The following is a 20,051-nucleotide window of genomic DNA, read 5'->3' as shown; positions in this document are numbered from 1 at the left end:
CATAAAGAATATATTGAGTTTTGCTAAGACATTTTTCCTGATTTGTGAGAATATGATATTTGGGGAACAAAGTTATAAGGCTTTTTGGTCTGTCAGCCAGACTGGGAAAACATTTATGCAAAAATAGAGGAGCAGTTGATAGTCTGTTCAGGTAGATGAGGAGTGAGGAGAACAGGATAGTGTAACAGGCATGGGCAAGAAGAGAGCATTGACGAGCCCACCTTCCTGCAGGTTGCAGGGCCTCCTTAGTGTTCCTGCCTTAAATACACTAAGCTGGAGAGGTGTCTACAGCCTATTCCAGTTACACAGGTGGAAAGGGTTCCTGTTCAGTTAGTCATTATTTGACATCCTGAGAACCATCTTGTATAGTCCAGTTGCCTGAGTATAGCATTCCCTCACCCCCATCCAGACTTTTTGTTTTCTAGCAGTCATGAAGATTCCAGTGACCTGGCACACTGCATTGTTATATAATGCATTAGTAAAGAAGCACAAATTACCTAGCTATTCTTCTCTCTCCTACCCTGTTCTTCCAAAAGGCTAAACTAAATCAGTACTTGTTAGCTTAAGATGATAACTTATTCTTTTTCTTAAACCATTACTATTTCTAATACCAAGATATGCTAGTTTGATCAAAGACTAATTTTCTAGGCCCAGGCTGCTGATGATAATGGGAATTTATTTTTTTTCTCTGAAATGAGTGCTATTAGACAAGAAGTACATACTCATAAGATATGAATAATACCAAAGCAATTTTTACTACTGTCTTGCCTGAACATTTTGAGGGAAGAAAGAGGAAAATCCTAGTTAGCTTGCACCCTCATTAAGTCAGACAACCTAGTCTGGGATATCATCAAACTGGAGAAAGGGGCATCTTTCTTAATTTGTTCTTCAAAAGACAGTGCTTTGTAAGTTTTTTTTTGCTTCTAGGGACTTCTTTTTGCAGAACAACTAATGAATCCACCCCCCCTTAATTATGAAAAACTATAAATATAATTAGAGAGAATAGCATATGATTTTCTATCTGCCCATCACACAGATTACTATAATTATCATTATAACAAGATCTAGTGACAGATCTAATAAAATGCCAGAACTTTAAAGTGTGAACATACATATTTCAAGATCCCTGTAACAGTTGTAATGTGATATCAAAATACCTGCTTTCTGTTGGTGACAGAGTCATGCCAGTGTTAATAGTAGTGCTGTGGTTTGTTGCCTACATTCATGAAGGAAGGAAATGTTAATTTCTGTTACAGGTTGGTGAAAATAAAATTATAATTTTATTTTAAAATTATTTTTATTTCAGAATTATAATTTTATTTTTTCTCCCATCCAGATTAGGGATCCACAACTCTTTGCGCTATGGTAAAGGTGTTTTTGTTTTTGGTAAAGGTTTTAAGGAAAGTCCTGGCTGTAGTTCTGTTTTAGTGTTTATTTTCTGTTTCTCTGCAAACTTGTCAAATTTTTCTCAACCTTTTGGCCTTTCTTTGTCTTTGCAGTTCTGTTTGTCTTGATCATTCTTCCTCTTGCTCTTAATAAGATTGGCTCCTCCTGATTCAGACCTTTGTTCAAAGGTCACTTTCTCAGGAACACTGCCCTGTTTTTTTCTTCTAGTAATCTTGGTTTTATTTGTTTATCATGATGATTTTCTTTGAATATGTGGATCTGAAGGTAGGAACCACATCTTTCTTGCTCTCTAGTGTATCTCTAGTTCTGGTAACAGAGTACCTGGCAGAGAGGTGTTGCTTAAAAAATATTTATTAAATTAATGAATTTGTCCTAAGCTCATAATATACATTGTATTTTTACTTTCCATTCTTTTATGAGTACAGAGTAGTAGTTACAGTTTGCTATTGTTACTGATGTTTTAGTAATACATTGACCCTCCGTGCCACTTCACAATCCTTTTATATATTTCTTGATGGCACTTTATTATGCCTTCCTTGGTCAATTAGGATCTCATACAGTGTTTCTCTCTGTAAACATGGCATCATAATTTCCTCAGTGCCCAGGCCAGGATTTTGGGCATCATCCTTGTCACTTCCTTCTCCCTCACCTCCAATATCTAGACATCATGAAGACCTGTTAACCTTCTAACATCTCTGGAATTCTTTATTTCACTACCATACTTCTGCTCCAGATTATTTTTATATCTTCCAGGATTATGCAGTAGTCTCATAATTGCTCTTCTCGTATCACTCATATGTTTTGCCAATATGTTCTTCCTGTTATAGCCAGTGTGCTTCAGAAGGAGTTAAGACAGAGGCCCTTAGACATGAACTAGCCTCAGCTTTTTTTCTGTTTTCCAAATATTGCTGTGTCTTCAGTGGTTTTCCATTACTCTTAGAATTAAAAACCATAGTTCTTTTTTTTTTTTTAACGTTTGTTTTTGAGAGAGAGAGCGCACTAGCAAGTGGGGGAAAGGGAGAGAGGGAGACAGGATCTGAAGCTGTCAGCACAGAGCCCTATGCGGGGCTGGAACTCACAAACTGCGTGATCATGACTTGAGCCAAAGTTAGAGTCTTAACAGACTGAGTTATCCAGGTGCCCCAAACCATAATTCTTAATATGTGCTGTAAGTGTTCATATGGTTTTATCTGTCTCCCTCCTCCCCCCCTGCCTTTTTTTAACCTTTCTAGCATCAGCTTTTAATAATCTTTCTCTATATTTTTGTGCCTTGGTTTGTTTTTTCATCCTTAGGGCCATTGTAGCTGTTGTTCGTTCTTCCTGGAATTATTCCCCCTTTGCCTGAATCCCATCTAATTATCTTTTAGACATTAGCTTTAACGTTTCCTCACAAGGCTTTCTGACCCTAGGTGACACAGATTAGGTTAGATCTCCTGTTATATGCTTGCGAGGCATTGTGTTTTTTTCCTACATGACAGATAATCACATTTGTCCTTTCATTCATTAAAAAAGTGGGTTTTTTTTTAATGTTTATTTGTTTTTGAGAGGACGAGAGACAGAGCACAAGCAGGGCAGGGGCAGAGAGAGAGGGAGACACAGAATCTGAAGCAGTCTCCGGGCTCTGAGCTGTCAGCACAGAGCTGGAAGCGGGGCTCAAACTGAGGAGCCGAGAGATCATGACCTGAGCCGAAGTCGGATGCTTAACCGACAGAGCCACCCAGGTGCTCCTGTCCTTTCACTCATTTTTATGAAGATTTGATAAATGGTCAAAGGAGTATTATCTCAACAATACAGTGATTGTTTTTGTTCACTGTTGTATCTACAGATCGTGACTCAGTGCGTAGACTATCAGTAAATATTTATCAAGTAAGGAACAGACTTCTGAATGTTTTTTCAACTCTAAAGAGGACTGGGCTCAAGAATTTTTTAGCCTAATGTTGGAGTTCTAGAATTTTAGTATGGTAAAACTGGTTTAGGGAATCATGCCCAGTGGTTTCATGTGTATTGAATTTATATTGAGGAAAGCTAATGTTTCTCCTCTTGATCTTCGTAGGCATAATAATCCCTGGTTAGAAATGCACTGATATGCAGGCTCTTAAAACATGTGGCTTTTGGTAAGCTTGATCATTAGCACTTTCACCATTGCTTCTCTGTTTATGATTGAGTTCTAATAGGCCGTTTGTAAATCCATTTCTGTATAGTCCCAAGATGACTGAGAGGAATTTAAAGCTTGTGTAACCAATTATAGTTACTATTTCCAGGATACTCATACTTTTTTTGGTCAACATATATTTTCTTAAATATTGCTTTATTATTTGCACTATAGGTGATCCAGTATCCAAATCAGTGGGTGAGTTTTATCACTGTAGAGAAAAATAGATTCGATACCTTAGAAAGGTTTCCTTTCAAATAAGATAAAAATACTTTGAAGCCAAAAACTGAAGTTGTTTTATTGAGTCAGATTTCAACTCCGGTTCTAGTCTAGGATTTGTTGTTGTTGTTTATTGCCTTGAAAATTAAGGAAGACAGAGGTAGTTTACAGAACAAAGGACAAGGCACAGATAACGATGAGAAGATTGGGCAGAGATTATTAGCAAGGAAGAGACCCATTTATGGATCTTGTCCCAAGAACACTGGGAAGCATTTAAGCACTGGAATAATGTGAACAGCTTTGTGTTTTGAAAGTGGCATTCTGGCTGTAGTACGGGAAACATTGCATGAATATGAGGAAACCAATTGTGAAGTTATTGCAGGTTCATGTGAGAGATACTCATTTGAACTACCAGAGGAGTAGGATGAAGAAAAGTAGATGAATTCCATTCAGAATCCAGATTTTGGGGATAGAAAGATATGGTGATAACAAGAGAAGGAAGTGGCAGGGGTGACTGTTGGTGTTCTCATGTGGCCACTGACTGGAGATGGCCATTCACCAAGACGTGAAATGATGAAAAAGTATTAAATTTCAAGATGAGAAAGGATAACTTCAGTTTAAACATGTTGTTAAATGTAGGTATACATATAGACACTCAGACATATAAATAGTTTAAATTTGGGGTTATTGCTTATGAAGTTTCTTTAAAAATTCATTTTATTTTTGTAAAAATTATCTTGTTTTTGCCCAGCTATTAGTTTTCTCTCTTAAGTGTAGAGGAGTCATTTATTCTCTTTTCTCTCTTAAATAAACCTACTAGGAAGAAGGTTGTAACTGTTTCTTTTTTTTTTTTTTTTTTTTTTTTTTTGCTTTTGTTTATTTTTTACCTTGTCAGACAGATTTCTGATAAAGGAATACAGATTTATTTTATTTTTTTTTAATCTTTTATTTATTTTTGAGAAAGAGCCCATAAGCATGAGCAGGGGAGGGGCAGAGAGAGAGGGAGAAGAGGATCCGAAGCAGGCTCTTTGCTGACAGCAGAGAGCCTGATGTGGGGCTCAGCCTCACGAACTGTGAGATTATAACCTGAACCAAAGTTGGACACTTAACTGACTGAGCCACCCAGGCACCCCCAGGAATACAGTTTTAAGTAGCAAATGTGAAATGGTATAGTCCAGTCCTCCCTTCCCTGTTCATTACTTTTTTAAGCTCAGACAACATTTTACAGTGTATCAGGCTCAGGCAGTCAGTTTTTGTTGTGACTTTTCAGATGTGTTGGCTCTCCCTCATAGTAGTATGACTTCAGGAAGTGAGGTCCCAAACTCTGTTTCCCTGATCTCTCCTCAGCAATAAGGTATTTATAGCAACATGGTCTCAGTTGTGTTATTTTGTATGCTGAAAACAACTTTGTTGCTCTTTTGGGGGTTGAACCATGGATATGGATGATGAACAGGTCTGAAATTTTCAGTGTGTTTTCTTTAGCAGAGAAGTTCCTGGATCCCTTTGCACTCTTGATTTCAGGTAGCAGAACACAGAGGGCATGGTCTTATGGAGCATTCATCATAGGAGCTAGGGATCATTTTATTACTTCAGAATTTCCTGGTGGTAGGTTTTCTGTCAGGATTCTTTGGTAACTAGCAAAAATTGAGTCTAACTGTAGCAAAGAAAAAAAGTACTGAAAAATTATATGTAGGTGAGCTTAGGAAATCAGAACCAAGTGGCAGAAGGGACAGGAACCATAAGCAGCTTTGAGGATCTAGGTAGCAAGAATTAATGGATAATTTCTTCACGGTACTGAAGTTCAAGTGAGTTAGCTCTAATCATTTTTCCTGTGTGTGTGTGTGTGTGTGTGTGTGTGTGTGTGTGTCCCTTAGGGTTCAGCTTACTAGAAGAGAGGGTCTTGGATTATTTTAGCTTGAGCAGTGCAAGGCAGGCTACCTTGATTGAAAGTCTTCCTAGAACTTTCTAAATTGAGGGTGGAGTAGGTTTCCAAGGAAAATCTGCCAGTGTTGGGAATTTTCTAGAAGTTTTTAAAGATTATGATGGATTTTTATAGGAGTATAGTTTAAGAATACATAGTTTTAACTCAAATCTGGTGTTCTCAGTTTTAACCTTTTTCTTTTCTTTTTTTTTTTTAAATGCTTAATAAGCAACTCCTCTTTAGTCTATGCTCTGTATTCTTACATCCATCCTAAACCACAGCATTTTGTACTTCGGAAAGAAGAGGGTTCTGTACTTTTCCCTTGTTGAGGTACAGTGGTTATCCAGATCTGAGTCTGTTGTTTTTCCTTTTCTGATGCTCAGAGTTCCCCTTAATTCTCTCAGTCATCCTCTTATCCCCCCTCCTCCTGCCAAATACATAATGAGTGTGTAAAACCAGTCAACCTGTATTCATTATTTTCTTTTACCCTTTTTATGATGGTATCCTTAAGAATAAGTAATACCTATTCTTTTTCAATAAATTTGCTTTTCCACACCTATTCTATTGAAGATGTATGTAAGGACAGGCTTATATGGATAATCAGTAGAAAGGGAATTTTCTTAAACAGTTCATAGCATTTCCTAATCATACTAGCATAATTTCTTGTGTGCTCTGTTTTTCAGTAAAAATTTCAAAATAACAATGCTGGTATTATTGTTTACTATAAGGTAGTCGGATATAATTTTTTCCTTAGACTATACCCCACTATGAATATATAGTCCAATATGTTGTAGTGTGCCTTGGTTTATTTAACCAGGCCTATATGGATGGACATTTAGGTTGTTTTCTGTCCTCTGCTATTACTAATCATGTCCTAATGATTAGTGTTATGCCTACTGAATATCATATTGCTATCAAGTGTTTTGGGAAGAGATTCCTAGATGGACAATTGATAAGTAAAGGGTAAATGCTTCTGTACTTTTGCAGGATGTTATCAAATTCTCCCCCCTCCCTCCCCCCCATTAGGAGTTGTACCATTCCCACCAGTATGTCTGAGTGTGCCTATTTTCCTACAGGTCTATCAAGGGTATGATGTCAGGCTTAACTTTCTGTTAATTTGATAGGTGAGTAATGGTTTCTTAGTGGTTTTTATTTGCATTCTCATCAAGGTTGATTATGATTAAGGGTCTTATCATTTCTTTCTCTGTAAACTAATGTTTTTCCCCATTTTTCTGTCACAATGTTGGTCTCTTCCTCTTCCTTTTTTCTTTTGTATCATTTCAGTATATTGGGGATATTAAACTTTTATAGGTTGCAAGTATTCTCTCAGATTGTCATTTGTCTTCTGATTTTGTTGATATTTTTATTGCCATGCCAGAGTTTCTTTCAAAGTATTTTGTAATTACATTTATAAATCTCTTCTGTGGAAAGTAGTTTTGTCGTAATTAGGAAAGTTAACTCTTCTCCCAAGTTACAAAGAAATGCACTCGCCCCCCCCCACCCCCCCATTGAACTGGTTTGTTTCGTTATTTACATTTAGATCTTTTATCTGGTTGGAAATTTTTCTAATACATGGTTGAAGAACAAATTTTTTTTTTTCTTATGGCTGTCCAAGTAACCAAACATCATTTATTAGATAGACCATCTTAACTGATTATCATCATAGTGTCTGTACCCAACATATTGTAGTCTCTCAAAAGATGTTTGAATGATTGAAAAAAGTATCTCAAAGGTCTTCTAATCCTGTCATTTTATTAAAATTTTGATTATCATATATACTTCTAGAAAGTTCTTTAAAAATATTTAAAATTTATTAAATCTTAGAACAGCTTTAGTGAACATGTGCTAATAATGCGAGATATAGTACAAACTTTGATATGATAGCCATTAGCTTGTTAATGAGAGAGACAGAGACAGCACAAGTGGGGGAGCGGCACAGAGAGAGGGGGAGAGAGAAAATCCCAAGTAGGCTCCACACTGCCAGCACAGAGCCTGATGTGCTCCAACTCACAAACCATGAGACATGACCTGAGCCAAAACAAAGGGTCAGATGCTTAGCCGACTGAGCCACCCAGGTGCCCCAGCTTTATAGTACATTCTTTAAGATCACTTTCAATATTTTCTTAGCTACTGATACCTTTTTTCCATATTAATTTTATAATCATTTTGTGATTTCCATCCATACACGCTAAAAACTTTAAAAAATATTCATTAAGATTTGACTGGGCTTACTACAACAGTTTTTTCCCTATTGTATTTGGAAAATACAGATGAAGAAAACATGCTAATTGGGGAAGAATGTCCATTTTTAAAAGTAGGTATTCTTGTTAACTAAAAAAAAATTGGTCTGTTCTTGTCAGAATTTTTATACCTCTTGGTAAAAGTTTAGTTTTCACCAGAGTTTCCTCTTACTTGTGATTATTCCTTATTTTTAAAATGTTGCCTTTGTGAATTTTTTTTCACTATTTGTATTGTATAATGGCTCGTGTCTAAGACTCTTGTTTTAGTATTTTAATCTTTTTTTTGACTGATTATCTGAGTTCCTTTTATTCTTTAAGTTGATATGTTGGATGTTATATGATGAGTAAATATATGTATTTTTATCTTTTCTGTAGTTGTATTTCAGTTCAAGAATCATTGAGGTAGTTTTCAGTAAACAAACAAAAAGCAAATAAACATTGGTCACTCTTTTCAAATGAACTTTGACATGGAAACTTTCATTTAAACATAAAATTGCAGTTGTACTAAAGTGAGGGCAGGACTCTAAAACACAGCTGTCCTGGTTTTACTAATTATAGTAACTGAGACATATGAGGAAGTTAGTTTGAAAACTGTTGTTAAACCATAACACATTATCTCATTATGGGCTTACTGAACATTTTTATTTCTCTTCTTAATTTTACCTGATAATCAAGTAGATTTTGGCTGGGGCTTATGGTAATTTCTTCTAGTTTTAATTTTCTGATAGTATTTATTTTTCAAATCATAACTGGAAACAGTTTTATGAAATTACTTTAAATAACTGTTTTGTGGTTTTAATGTGATTTTTATTGTTTCAAACCTTCAGTATATTAGAAGATTCTCATCGCTGTCAGAATCTCATGTTAATTCTGTTATCTATATTCTAATGTTTTAATAGCATTTTAGTTATGACATACACCCTTATTTTATTCTATTGTATAAATTTGTGATTTTAAACATTTACTTAAAAATTCATAAAAACATGAATTCAAGATTTTTCATATAATGTTATATAGTTTTCTGTTATTTAGTATTTTTATGATCTATTAGATCTGTCAATCTATTTTTTTCAGTGTTTAGGATACTGTCAACAGTGAGATTCAAATTTAGAATCTGTCACATTCAGTTGGAAGTTGAAATGATTAGATTAATAGACAGACTGAGACAATTATGTTAGCTCCAGTTGTCCTTTAGCACAGATATTTGCTCTGGTAAAGAGAGAAGAAACAATTCCTGTAGATACAGAAACATTTTTCTTCCTCTTTTGACATATTGTATCTTGAAATAGTAAGATTTATAGTTATATCGTGCTTAGAGGAAGGTTGTGCGTGTGTGTTGATGTAGTGTGTAACAGGTGTCTTCCTGAAACTCAGAACGTCACTTTTTAGTATTTGTGTACATTCTCTGTTTTTTGAGAGTACTGTTTAAGTGATAAACTGATATTCTGTGAGGTCTATTAGAAATGTATGCATAGTAGGGATATTCTTTTTTGTCTTCTTAAAGCTATGTTAATTTAATAGATTTTGTAGTTAAGCAGTAAAAACTGAAAAGGAAAACAAAACCCTGAAATCAGCTGGATAAAAGGATTTTACCACCTCATCCCAAAACAGTAGGTGACTGACTAGTAGAGTGAGTAAATGCAGTGCTACTTTTGTCTGTTACTAATGATCTAATGTGCTTCCAAGTAGGCATCTTTTATAATTTCTAACTGCGACATATGTCTGTTGTTTACAGATGTATCTCAGAGCCCAAAGAAGCAAGAGATAAGCAGTAAACTTAGGGTTTTCTAAGGTTTTGGCCACCAGATGTAAACGGTTGAAAAGAAGAAGAAGAAAAAAAGAGGGATCAGATTTCCTTTCTTTTCCCTTTCTCTTTATTTGCACCTAACATCAGGTGCCCCTCCAGTGTGAGAAAATGGTTATGAAGCCTTCCCTGGCAGAAGATGGAGAATAAGCAGAGAATAGTAGAATTAGAGGACAGGCCATTTTTGCTTAGCTCTTTAGCTCTTACTGCAGGTGTCATATGTGAAATATACAGCAGAATAACATACTGGTTGAGAACATGGTCTTTAAGATGGAGCTTTGCTGCTTTTATTAGCTGTGTGATCTTAGGTATGTAACTTCTTGGATGAGTCTTTCTTTCCTGTCTCTTAGTGTCATTTGTAAGGATTCTGTGAGATCATGTGTGTAAAGTGGTGTAACACAGAACTAGGCATATAGTGTATGCTCTATCAGTAAATAGTTCCTGCTGCCATTGTTGCTATTGTTGTCATAGGGGTTTTTGGTAATAGATATCAGTAAGATTCCAGTTGAGGTTATATGTGATTCTGCTGTATACTAAAAGGTGAGAAATTTAAATTATTTACTTGAATTAGACTTTCACTACCTATAATCTTGATCAAAACTAGTGTAACTATCAAAAGTTTTGGTATTTTTATCTTCTAAAATATTTATTAACACTTTGAGCATAAAGATTACATAGTTGTTCCTGATTTTTTTCTTTGACCAAATGTAGTGCAAATAGAATTTAACATTATATTTTCATGTGTAATCATAATCACATAGTACTGGGCATGAATAAGGCACAGCTACTATTGGTGAGATGTTGAGATATCATAATATAAAAATTCATGTTTTCTGAAGAATTACTCTTGCATATTGAGAGTGGAAGGTCAAAAATAAATTAATAGAATATTTATTTTAAAATACAGATTTTCAGCAGCATTAGGAAACTTTATTATTTGATCGAGTTTTCTTTGAGAACTCTGTGTTACCAGATTACTGTCACTTCTCAAGATAGTATTCTCAGGGATATTGAAACGATTTTAAATTGATGCGTAAGATAGGAATTTAGTTGTCTGTTAAGAATTCTGTTTTTCATAAGTCAACTTTTTAAACTTGAATTTTTCCAGAAGAAAAATACTATCTTTTAAAGATTCTGCACTATAATCATAATTTAGGCAGATAGTGCTTGTGTTCTGTTTCTGGGTACATAATTGCGCCTGCATACATGTACACACATATACCCTTTTTTAAAAAAACTTCTGAAGTAGAAATGAGAGAATTACTCTACATTGAAGGAAGGATTACTTTTGTCTTTCCTGAAACTTACTTACCTAATTTGGTATTATCCTCTTATGTGTGACTTTTATTTAATGAGTTTGGCATTTAGTAACTTTAGTGTTTTTATAATCATATAGAATAAATTAAGTGAGAAATGGACTTAACCAAGAGCTGGGATGTTATATAGCTTGGCTTTCAAAATTGCTCTATGTAGAATAGAATACTTAAGACTACTGAATTGAAAATGGGAGATATATTCAGTATAAATAGAATGTAACATATTAAATAATAAGTACTTAAACAGTTTCTGTGATTCTGAACTTTAACAGTTATTACAGTTCTGTTTTGGTACAGTATCTCTTCAGAATAGAATCAAGGATAAGAATGATTGTCATTACAATTAGGATAAGTAACATCTTCATTAGATTTAGATCGTTAAATTTTACATACTTTTATGAATTAAAAACACTTTCAAACTTAGTGGGTTACTATTTCTTGATTTTAAACTTTGTAATGGAACCAAACAGAATTACTGTGAAAATACTTGTACTGTAACACTCAGTAAAGATTTTTTTATTTACTTTTTTTTTATTAAAAACTTGGTAAAAGTGCGTTGTATACATTGTCATCCTAGAATCAAGTGTTCATCAAACATTTGTAGTTTTCCCCCATCCCTCCCAAAAAAGGTTTTAAATTGGTGACATGGAATAGTTGTCATCTACCAAATTAAAAACTGCAGGTTTGTAAACTTGGCACTCAGAGAAAGAAGTAGGTGCCATAAAATGATTAAGTATTGGCATGTGTACACCTGCTGTCAGGAAATAAACTTCCCATATGTTGCAGTTTGGCAGACACGCATCTTAAAAATGTATTGAATGAAACTGCTGCTGCAGTCTTTATCCTGTATCTTTTTTCAACAGTACATTCTCTTTGTGCCTGTAAGTAATTACTTTTGCTTCAGTTGGAGGAACCTGTTGTATTTGTACAGATATCCTTGAAGTTAAGTGGTAGTACTCCTTAAGAGTGCAATAACTGATCTAATAGAATAACTCATTTAAATACTAGCTTGGCCCTTAACACCAACAAGGAAACAAACTGTCTATTTTGAAACATTTACTTTTTTTTTCTTATAAAAACTTGAGCCTGAGACACATTGATTTTTCACATTTTATCACATGTCAAAATAATTTTCCCCCAATATATGTATTAATAAAAGAAAATGAGTATCTCAATTGTTATTAAAAGGTAAATACTTAGATGAGAATTGCATTGATGAAGCATCTGAACTTTATAAATGTGTTTATGGAGTAATTCAACTAAATCTTATTGCATGGAATATAGTTTTAGAACCCTAGAATAGTCAGGTCAGAAAATTTGTCCTTTGCACAATTACAAATTTTCCTTAAGATTGACAATAATGTTTTATTTACATTTAATTATATGTTAAAATGAAAAACTGAATCTAAAATGAGAAGGGTCTTTTGACTGTCTCCATTTCTTAAATTAAAATTTATGTGGAAAATATATGCAAATACATCTTATTGGCCCTTAACGAAGCCTTGAACCATTGATGTATGCATGCTTTTTATTGCATGTTAATACACAGAATCCCCTTATACAGTTTTTTTTTTTTTTATAGTTTCTTTTGGGATACCTTTTTTGTTATATAATGTTATTTTTAAGAATTACTTTCAGAAATTAAAAAAATATTTTTTGAATTTCTGTATGTGATGAATTTTAACTAAAACTTGTCCTATGGATGTAATCAGTTTTAACTATACATGCTTTTAGCAATATTTTACAGATTGCACATTTGAAAAAAAAAATTGTCTTTTCTAGTGTAATTTACGATGGCGATACCTGCCTGCCTTTTCTTTTGCTGCGTTGGCACAAGCGTTGTGCTTATTTTGTTGTAAATGGTTCCAGTATTTTATCAGTTCACTAGGCTGGAACTGATGAGAGGTAATTAGGTGGCTGTATTTACAGCTTGAATAAGAAACTCGCCAGTGATTGAACACAAACTCGTTGGGAGGGGGCACAGGATCAATTCTCAACTTGGCAAGACAGATCCCTACATATACATCTTCCAAGTGCAAACGACGGATACTTAAAGAAACTTTAAAGATCTTCTCTGCCAGATCTCCAGAAAAAACATAACCAGTCCCAGAACAGAAGACAGGGTAGCGTTCACTTGGGTAGAGGTCTGGTGGCATGTACCACTTGCTCTCTTTGTTTCGATTGGGTGCGTATCCTCTCATTAGGTAACCAGTGAAGTAGTTATGTCTGGGAGGCAGGTCTGGCTTCAGTAACTTATGTATTAAATATTCAGTGTTGACAAACATGTCACTGTCAGTTTTCATAACATATGGAATATGTGGACAGTACGTTGCAACCCAGTTCATGCCCATTAGTGTTTTAATTGTCAAATTGTAGTATGTATCTAAATATTCCTGTTGGACTATATCATGATATTGTCTGCTTTCTTCCAGTATTGCACGTTGAAGGTAGCCATTTAACTTAATACTTACGCCCAGCAAAAAAATTCTTGTGATTTGGATACCAGGTGCTAGACTTTCATTGCCCCAAGTTTGCCGAATAGCTCTTCTAGCTTCTATTTGTCCAGGTTCTGCAGCTATTAGCAGTATTAAAAAAGGGCTCTTCTCTTGGCATTTTTCAGGTTCATTGATAATATATTTGAAATGGTATGAATTCGGATGTCCGATACCTTTTTCATTGTAAATACTTCCATTGGCACTGAGTGTATTCTCTAGCCCTGTAACTCCCTGTGGCGACAGGTCTGTGTTATTGGAGTTAGTTGCTGTTTGAGGCCTCAGAGTTTGAGGGACTGCTTCTTTCCAAATGTTCCGGAGAGAGCTGTGGTTTGTCTCACTTTTTGTAGAACGAAATCCTCGGAAAGTGTATGTTACAGGGTTTTCTTTAAATCCAGCTCTGCCTGGCAGCCAGTCATGATGATTGAAAAACAAAAACATAGCAAAAATAAACACTAGAGAAAGTACACCAATAAGATGGGTACGGAACAGAGACCTCTTGGCATTCCAGCTCATCTTTGCAAAGCAGCAGTGTCTTCTCCTCCACTGAAGCATGTTGTAAATATCCAGTAATGGGATATGAGATACTGGAGGCTGAAAATGTTGTTTCCTTCTCCTGAATCAATACTTTTCTTTGGTAATCATTTTTTAATTCGGTCACGTTGTCTCCCATGCAGTCATTCTATAAAGATGAAGCATAAAAATTTACAAAATGCAAAATATTATAGAACTGCCTGAAAAGAGACTTTGGATGTTAATAATATTAGGGCAAATAGGAGTTTTTAAGTTGTGAAAATATGATAACCCAGGAATGAAATTTATAATTTGTTTATCCTTGGTAACATACAATCACTGAGAATAGGATGAGCACTTTAAAGAGAAAAGTGATGGATTAATTTTCTTCCACTTATTTCATTGTCTGAGTAGTTCTGGTCATTTGTGCTTTTGACCTGAGTTAAAGATTTAAAAGTTGTATGCATGTAGAAGAGAACAATGTTCCTAGATTCCTGAGAGAGGCCATGTAAGAAGGCCTGAGAGCAGATGGAAAATTTATTGGCATTAATTAAAATTGATTTGACATACTATTGGTGGTATGGTGCACAGTCAGCGGCCTTTTTTGTAAAACGGTCATGTATCAGTTGTGGGACAGACGGTGCAAGGTTGATTATGGCAGAGTTCTGTTAGTCACAGTACACTGCTTGGCATGTTTCCATTGGCCCCTACTGTGTTGAGAAAGTCAATGAGAAGATGCACCTGTCAAAATTAATTTTCAGGGTCCAGTAACTTCAGTACAGGATTTTAAGACTAATAAATGATGAACATTTTCAAATATTCTTTCTAATTTTAACCTTCCACTTCAAAGATGAGGTATTCAGGAGATCATGATCCTTACTTAGACTTAAGACTGAGTTTTAAAATATAGTAACTAATTATCTTTAATTATCTTTGGCCTTGGCAGAACACTCTCACATATCTCAGTTGAGTCTCCATGTTAGAATTAAACAAAGAACTACTTTGAACAATCCTTTCAGGTTTGTTACAAAATACAGGCACTAGGTACTATCATATCCAGCTGTTTAAAATTTTGAATTTTACAAAATGCATTTTAAAAGATTCTTGAGTTTTGCTGTGTTCTACATTTGTGTGTAGAGAATTTGTTACATTTTTAGGACTTCTGGTGGTGTGACACTCATTAAAGCCTTAGGTTATTTTTCACTACTATTATTATTATTTTAATGTTTATTTGTTTTTGAGAGAGAGACAGATAGAGCTTAAGCAGGAGAGGGGCAGTGAGAGAGAGAGATTGAGAGAGAGACGTGGAATCCGAAGCATTAAAGCCCTAGATTTTAAGATGTCAGTATGGGAGGTTCATTATTCTCCATATTAAAAACTGCTGGTGTTATCTTTTAGCAAGGTTTTTCGGTTCACAGCACAGATTTTTCATGGTTTTCGGTTTGTTCTTAGTTTTTCTATATCAAGGAGTGGAGGTAGAGGTGGGTAAGGGGCTGTAGCTTGAATTCTATTTTTAAAGAGAAAACCCTTCTCAAGAAGGGGATTAATAATTTCAATTTCTTCAACTTTTTCTTATGAAAATTATTTCTTTAAGCAAAAGAAACTAGCCAATTTAAAAATTTAATGTAGAAGAATTTTGTTTATTTAAAATTCTGTACATACATACCTATGTGTTTGTTTAGCCTGTGATATTAAGAGATTCGTGCTTAATGCCAAATTTGTTTAACTTTGACATGAAACTTAATTATTTTGGGAAAATAATGGTAGTTACATGGAAGCCTTCATATAATTGAATAATTATAGTAAAACTCACGTATCAGGTGTATGAAGTACTTTGAAAATATTGATTGAAAGTGTTAAACATATATGAATGAAAGTACTATTCTAGTAAAAGCCACTAGGAGGAGCAAGTAGGTGGGAATTTGAACACATTTCTAAAGTATAATAGTAAAGGCGCCAGCTTTTGATAATTTTTAGTATCTGAAATTATGTAGTACTTTTAGAAGTTACGGTTCTCAAATGTAAAATAAAAAATGTTTAATCATCCTGTGAGATACGGAAAAGTGGTTCTTTTTTAAGTATGGAGGTTTAAAAACATAGAATCTATTTTCCTATTTATTAGAGTTTATTTACATGAATTTTAATTTCACATTGCTACAATAAAGACCAAGGCTGTTCACTGTACCAGCAAAACATAGCTGCTGTGAGCTAAACTGAAAATAGGCTGAGTGTTCTGATTTAGAAACTCAGTTTTTTCCTTCCTGTACTTGTTAATAGTTTGCCATTCTATTTAGACCAGGAAACTCTTTCTAATCTTTTATTTTCAAATGAAATATTTTATAAATAGCAATGATTCTTCCTCCACTCCGCATAGAAGCCAGTGGATATAAGGGTTAGGTGTATAAATTTAAAAGAAACAAAGTTGCTTTTTAAATTTATTTAGAAATCCATTTTAAACATTCCAGAGCTAAGTTAAATATGTCAACTTTTTGTTGATATGTGCTTGATATCTGGTTGAAGTCCAATCATTTACATCTTTTAAAAGTATAAATTTGATGGTTTGAGAAGCAATACATACAAGGTCAGATTTTTGAATAAATGACTGAAGAAATGAATGAAGATAAATATCATAGTAATAAACTAATATTTTTATGAAAACAACATACCTGAAGTGATATCTCTGAAGTATTTCCATGTTACAGAAAACAGCATATTGTTATATAGTATAATCTAGCATAAATACAGTTTATGGTCCTATATGATTTTGTAGCAATAAGTGATAGAGATGCATCTTAAGTTAAATTCATGACTTAATATTTGTAAATATTAAGCTTCCCAGGCTTAAAATCCGTATATACTCATTTGGTAATCTCCCACTGATAAATAAAGTATATGTGTCTAGCTTTAAAAATTTCTTTATTGAAAGTTTCTCAGGCATTCGTCATAATTTCTGTTAAAAAGAAAGATTAAAGTAACTGTTCCTCCTTTTTATTAAATGTCGAAATTACTCTCTAGTTATTGCCTGTTATATATTAATTCTAAAAAAGTGGGAACATGATAAGAAAGTTAAAATATTTTTGTCAATCTAAATAGTTTCGCACTTCTGCATTTTCAGCATGGAAGTACCTTTGATTTAGCTCTTAGGGTTTTTTATGATAATTTTTTCAAGTTATTAATGTATACTTACATATTATGAATTGTAGTTCATGGAGAGAATGTTGCTGTGAAATGTTCAGTTACTTCTCACATGCTTGCACTCTCTTACACGCGCACACACACACACACACACACACTTTTTATCGTTTGTCTTTAAAAAGTGTTGATATCTAGTCTATTGGAACAGTCCTAGATTAAGTGGTGCTTGAATAAAAAAATTCTATACTTTTGTTTTGAGATCTAGTTTATAAAAGTGTTTAATTGGTGTTGTTAACATTAACAGAAAAAGCACTAAGAGAGACTTGAGATTTTTACAGCTGTATTTTTTTATTTAATACCATCTGATTTCATTCTATAGTTGAATAAAAATTCATGGTATGACAGAGTTGATGTTGAGATGTAATAATAATAGGGCTTGATAAACTTGTTTAATCTTAATTTTAGAATAGAATGCTTACATCTGTCTTTAAAATATTTGCCTTTTGTGATTATTAAATAATAGGTTATTGAGTTGTATTGTGAGATTGAGCAAATATCAGGTTCTCTAGTAGATTGTAAAAAATATTTGAAATATATTTGAGCTCCTGACCCACGAGTTGGTCTTCTGTGATTATTGTTTAAATAGTTTATTAGATTTATTTCTGCCCTGCACATACATACCATGATGGTAGTTCATTAGCACATATTAATAGCCTAGAAGCACAGTAGCTACATTTATATTTAATTTTTTGTCCTTGTATTGCTGTTCATGAATATTTTTATATCAGGTTATTTTCACACTATGTTTTGAATTTCACTGAAAAATTATCACCAAGAACAATCTTCTATTTGATCATTTAGAATGAGTTGCTTAAAATGAAAGTTCACTGTTTCAAGTGGGGGAATTTTTAGCAACTATTGCTGTTTCTTTGTTTAAAGTTGTATTCATGGACACGGTAATAACATGCAGATCTGCTGTGGTGGTGTTCTGTGCATAAAACTCACACTGCCTTGTGTGATCCTGTGCAAATGCTTTCCTTTTAATATTCTTACAGCTCGAGAGTAAGATTTGTTGATACTCTCTTAGATTGTGTTTGTTGTCTTTATTTAGGGAGATGGATCTGGGATAATTTTGTTAGTAAAAGCTGTTATATGTTAATAATTTGTTTGAAAAGGACTTTGGAAAAAAGCTCCTAATATTAAGATCATCTTTGATACTATTTAATGTAATTTCACTGCATTGTCTCTTTGATAGCCATTTTTAAGTGATCACTTTATTTTACTAGATAAGAATTCATTTTGACCTAATTTGGTAGAGGCTTGCTATGTTTTCTTTAGAGGGCTAGTTTTTTTCTTTTTAAGTTTAATTTTTCAGAGAATCCTTTAAGCACATCTTGATACTATTTGCCTGTTCTCTTTTATACATCCATAATCTGTAATTACTCCAAGCTACATAATTACTTGAATATAGCAATGACAGTTTTAACAATGACAGATTTTAAAATCATATATCTAGAAACCCTTTCATAGTTTTCAAGGACGGTGAGCAGGATGAACTTGTTTATCAGATATTAGTGCCTCCAGGGCTATAAAAAGGTAGCAGACATTTAAATGAATATTACACACAAGATATTGACATACCTTCCTTGGTCAGGCCATTTATGTGGAGAGGATTATGCCCACTGAAAATACTTTTGGCACGCCATCACTTCAGCAAAAAAGATGCTATCGAACATGCGCACATCCCCCAATAGTCTGCCTCCTGCGATTGCTTTTCACAGTATCCAAAGTGTCCATCTGTCTGCTTGTCTTCGAGTTACCCTCCTTGTTCATATGGGTCCTAGTCTTCTGAGATTTTTCCTTTCTTTCATTTTCTTTCTCTTTCTTTAAACAAAAGAGCTGTAGTTGTCCGGTCTATTCGGAGCACTGTTGACTCTTGCCGACAGTTGATGCATTGAAGCTTTTTACATCTGCTGTTTTCCTGGCCGGACAATGCAGTGCTGTATTCTCTTCTCAGTATCCATATTTCTAGTAATAACACTGAGCTGCAATGTAAAGCAGCCGGAGCTAGAATGTAGTGCTCCGATTGTATTGGAATAGAATAGGATTTAACTCTCTTTCGTTGTTGCCTGGCAGCTGCAGGAAGGATTTGGAGCAGTTTTACTGGGGTTTTAGTCTATAATATGAAATCCACAGTTCCTCAGCTGCTGCACAGGCAGGCAGCAGTTTAAATGTGGGCTTGACAGATGCTCTCTCTGACAGAGCAGAATTTAACGTCACTGCTTGGCTGAATCCCACGTGATTGTTTGCATTCATTTTGACTAAAAACCTAAGGTAGGGAGAAGCTTAGAGATTTTGCTTCTGTGAGAAAAATTATATATATTCAGTGTAAGTATAGTGGTGAGTGCATAATATAAAAATGGGATGATTATGAAATGGTTATAATTTTATTTTTTCCTTTTTTTTTTTAACTTTATGCTTAAGCACAGGGTTTCTAAATGTTTTCAGTGTTAGATGTTGGTTTTCATGTTTCTTACATGATTTTATAGGATATAAGCAATATAAGCTTTTATAAAATGTAACTTGGTGCAGTTTAACCCCTTCAGTGCACTTCTTCCTTTGAAGTTTATTTTCTCAAATTATTCCAATTTTACTAATATCTAGATAAGACTTAGACCATTTATTTTTTATACTGCTACCCCCAATTTTCTGGAGTTTATAAATCAGCTGGAGTGGATTGCTTTAATGATGCATGATGTGACATAGCCCACTTCTTTTTTGCTATTATGTGGTTTCCAGTGTTCTTGAAGGCAGCAAAACTTTATTTTTAATTATTTTTTAATGTCAGAATT

At 34.1% G+C, this 20,051-nt stretch overlaps 2 protein-coding genes across 4 annotated transcripts in view; one reads left to right on the top strand and one right to left on the bottom strand.

Moving 5' to 3' along the window:
* Positions 1 to 20,051, top strand: part of CDC73 (cell division cycle 73) — a 135,041-nt gene that overhangs the window by 49,630 nt on the left and 65,360 nt on the right. The gene's annotated exons all lie outside the window — the stretch shown is intronic.
* Positions 10,619 to 19,447, bottom strand: B3GALT2 (beta-1,3-galactosyltransferase 2). 2 transcript variants are annotated; one of them, XM_058700590.1, is made up of 3 exons: positions 18,841 to 19,447; positions 14,635 to 14,774; positions 10,619 to 14,233 (listed from the first exon to the last, which is right to left on the bottom strand). In XM_058700590.1, the coding sequence occupies exon 3, from the start codon at positions 14,104 to 14,106 to the stop codon at positions 12,838 to 12,840; it is 1,269 nt and encodes a 422-aa protein (XP_058556573.1). In that variant the 5' UTR covers positions 14,107 to 14,233; positions 14,635 to 14,774; positions 18,841 to 19,447; the 3' UTR covers positions 10,619 to 12,837. The 2 variants fall into 2 exon arrangements, with proteins under 2 accessions (XP_058556573.1, XP_058556571.1); XM_058700588.1 differs by lacking the exon at positions 14,635 to 14,774.

Source organism: Neofelis nebulosa, chromosome 15 (genome assembly GCF_028018385.1).
Source record: "Neofelis nebulosa isolate mNeoNeb1 chromosome 15, mNeoNeb1.pri, whole genome shotgun sequence".
Lineage (NCBI taxonomy): Eukaryota > Metazoa > Chordata > Mammalia > Carnivora > Felidae > Neofelis > Neofelis nebulosa.
Note: the sequence above shows the minus strand (reverse complement) of the source record. Positions and strands in the feature narration are given on the sequence as shown.

Coding starts and splice junctions, on each gene's coding strand:
- B3GALT2 (XM_058700590.1), bottom strand. CDS start 14,106: ATGCTTCAGTGGAGGAGAAGACACTGCTGCTTTGCAAAGATGAGCTGG.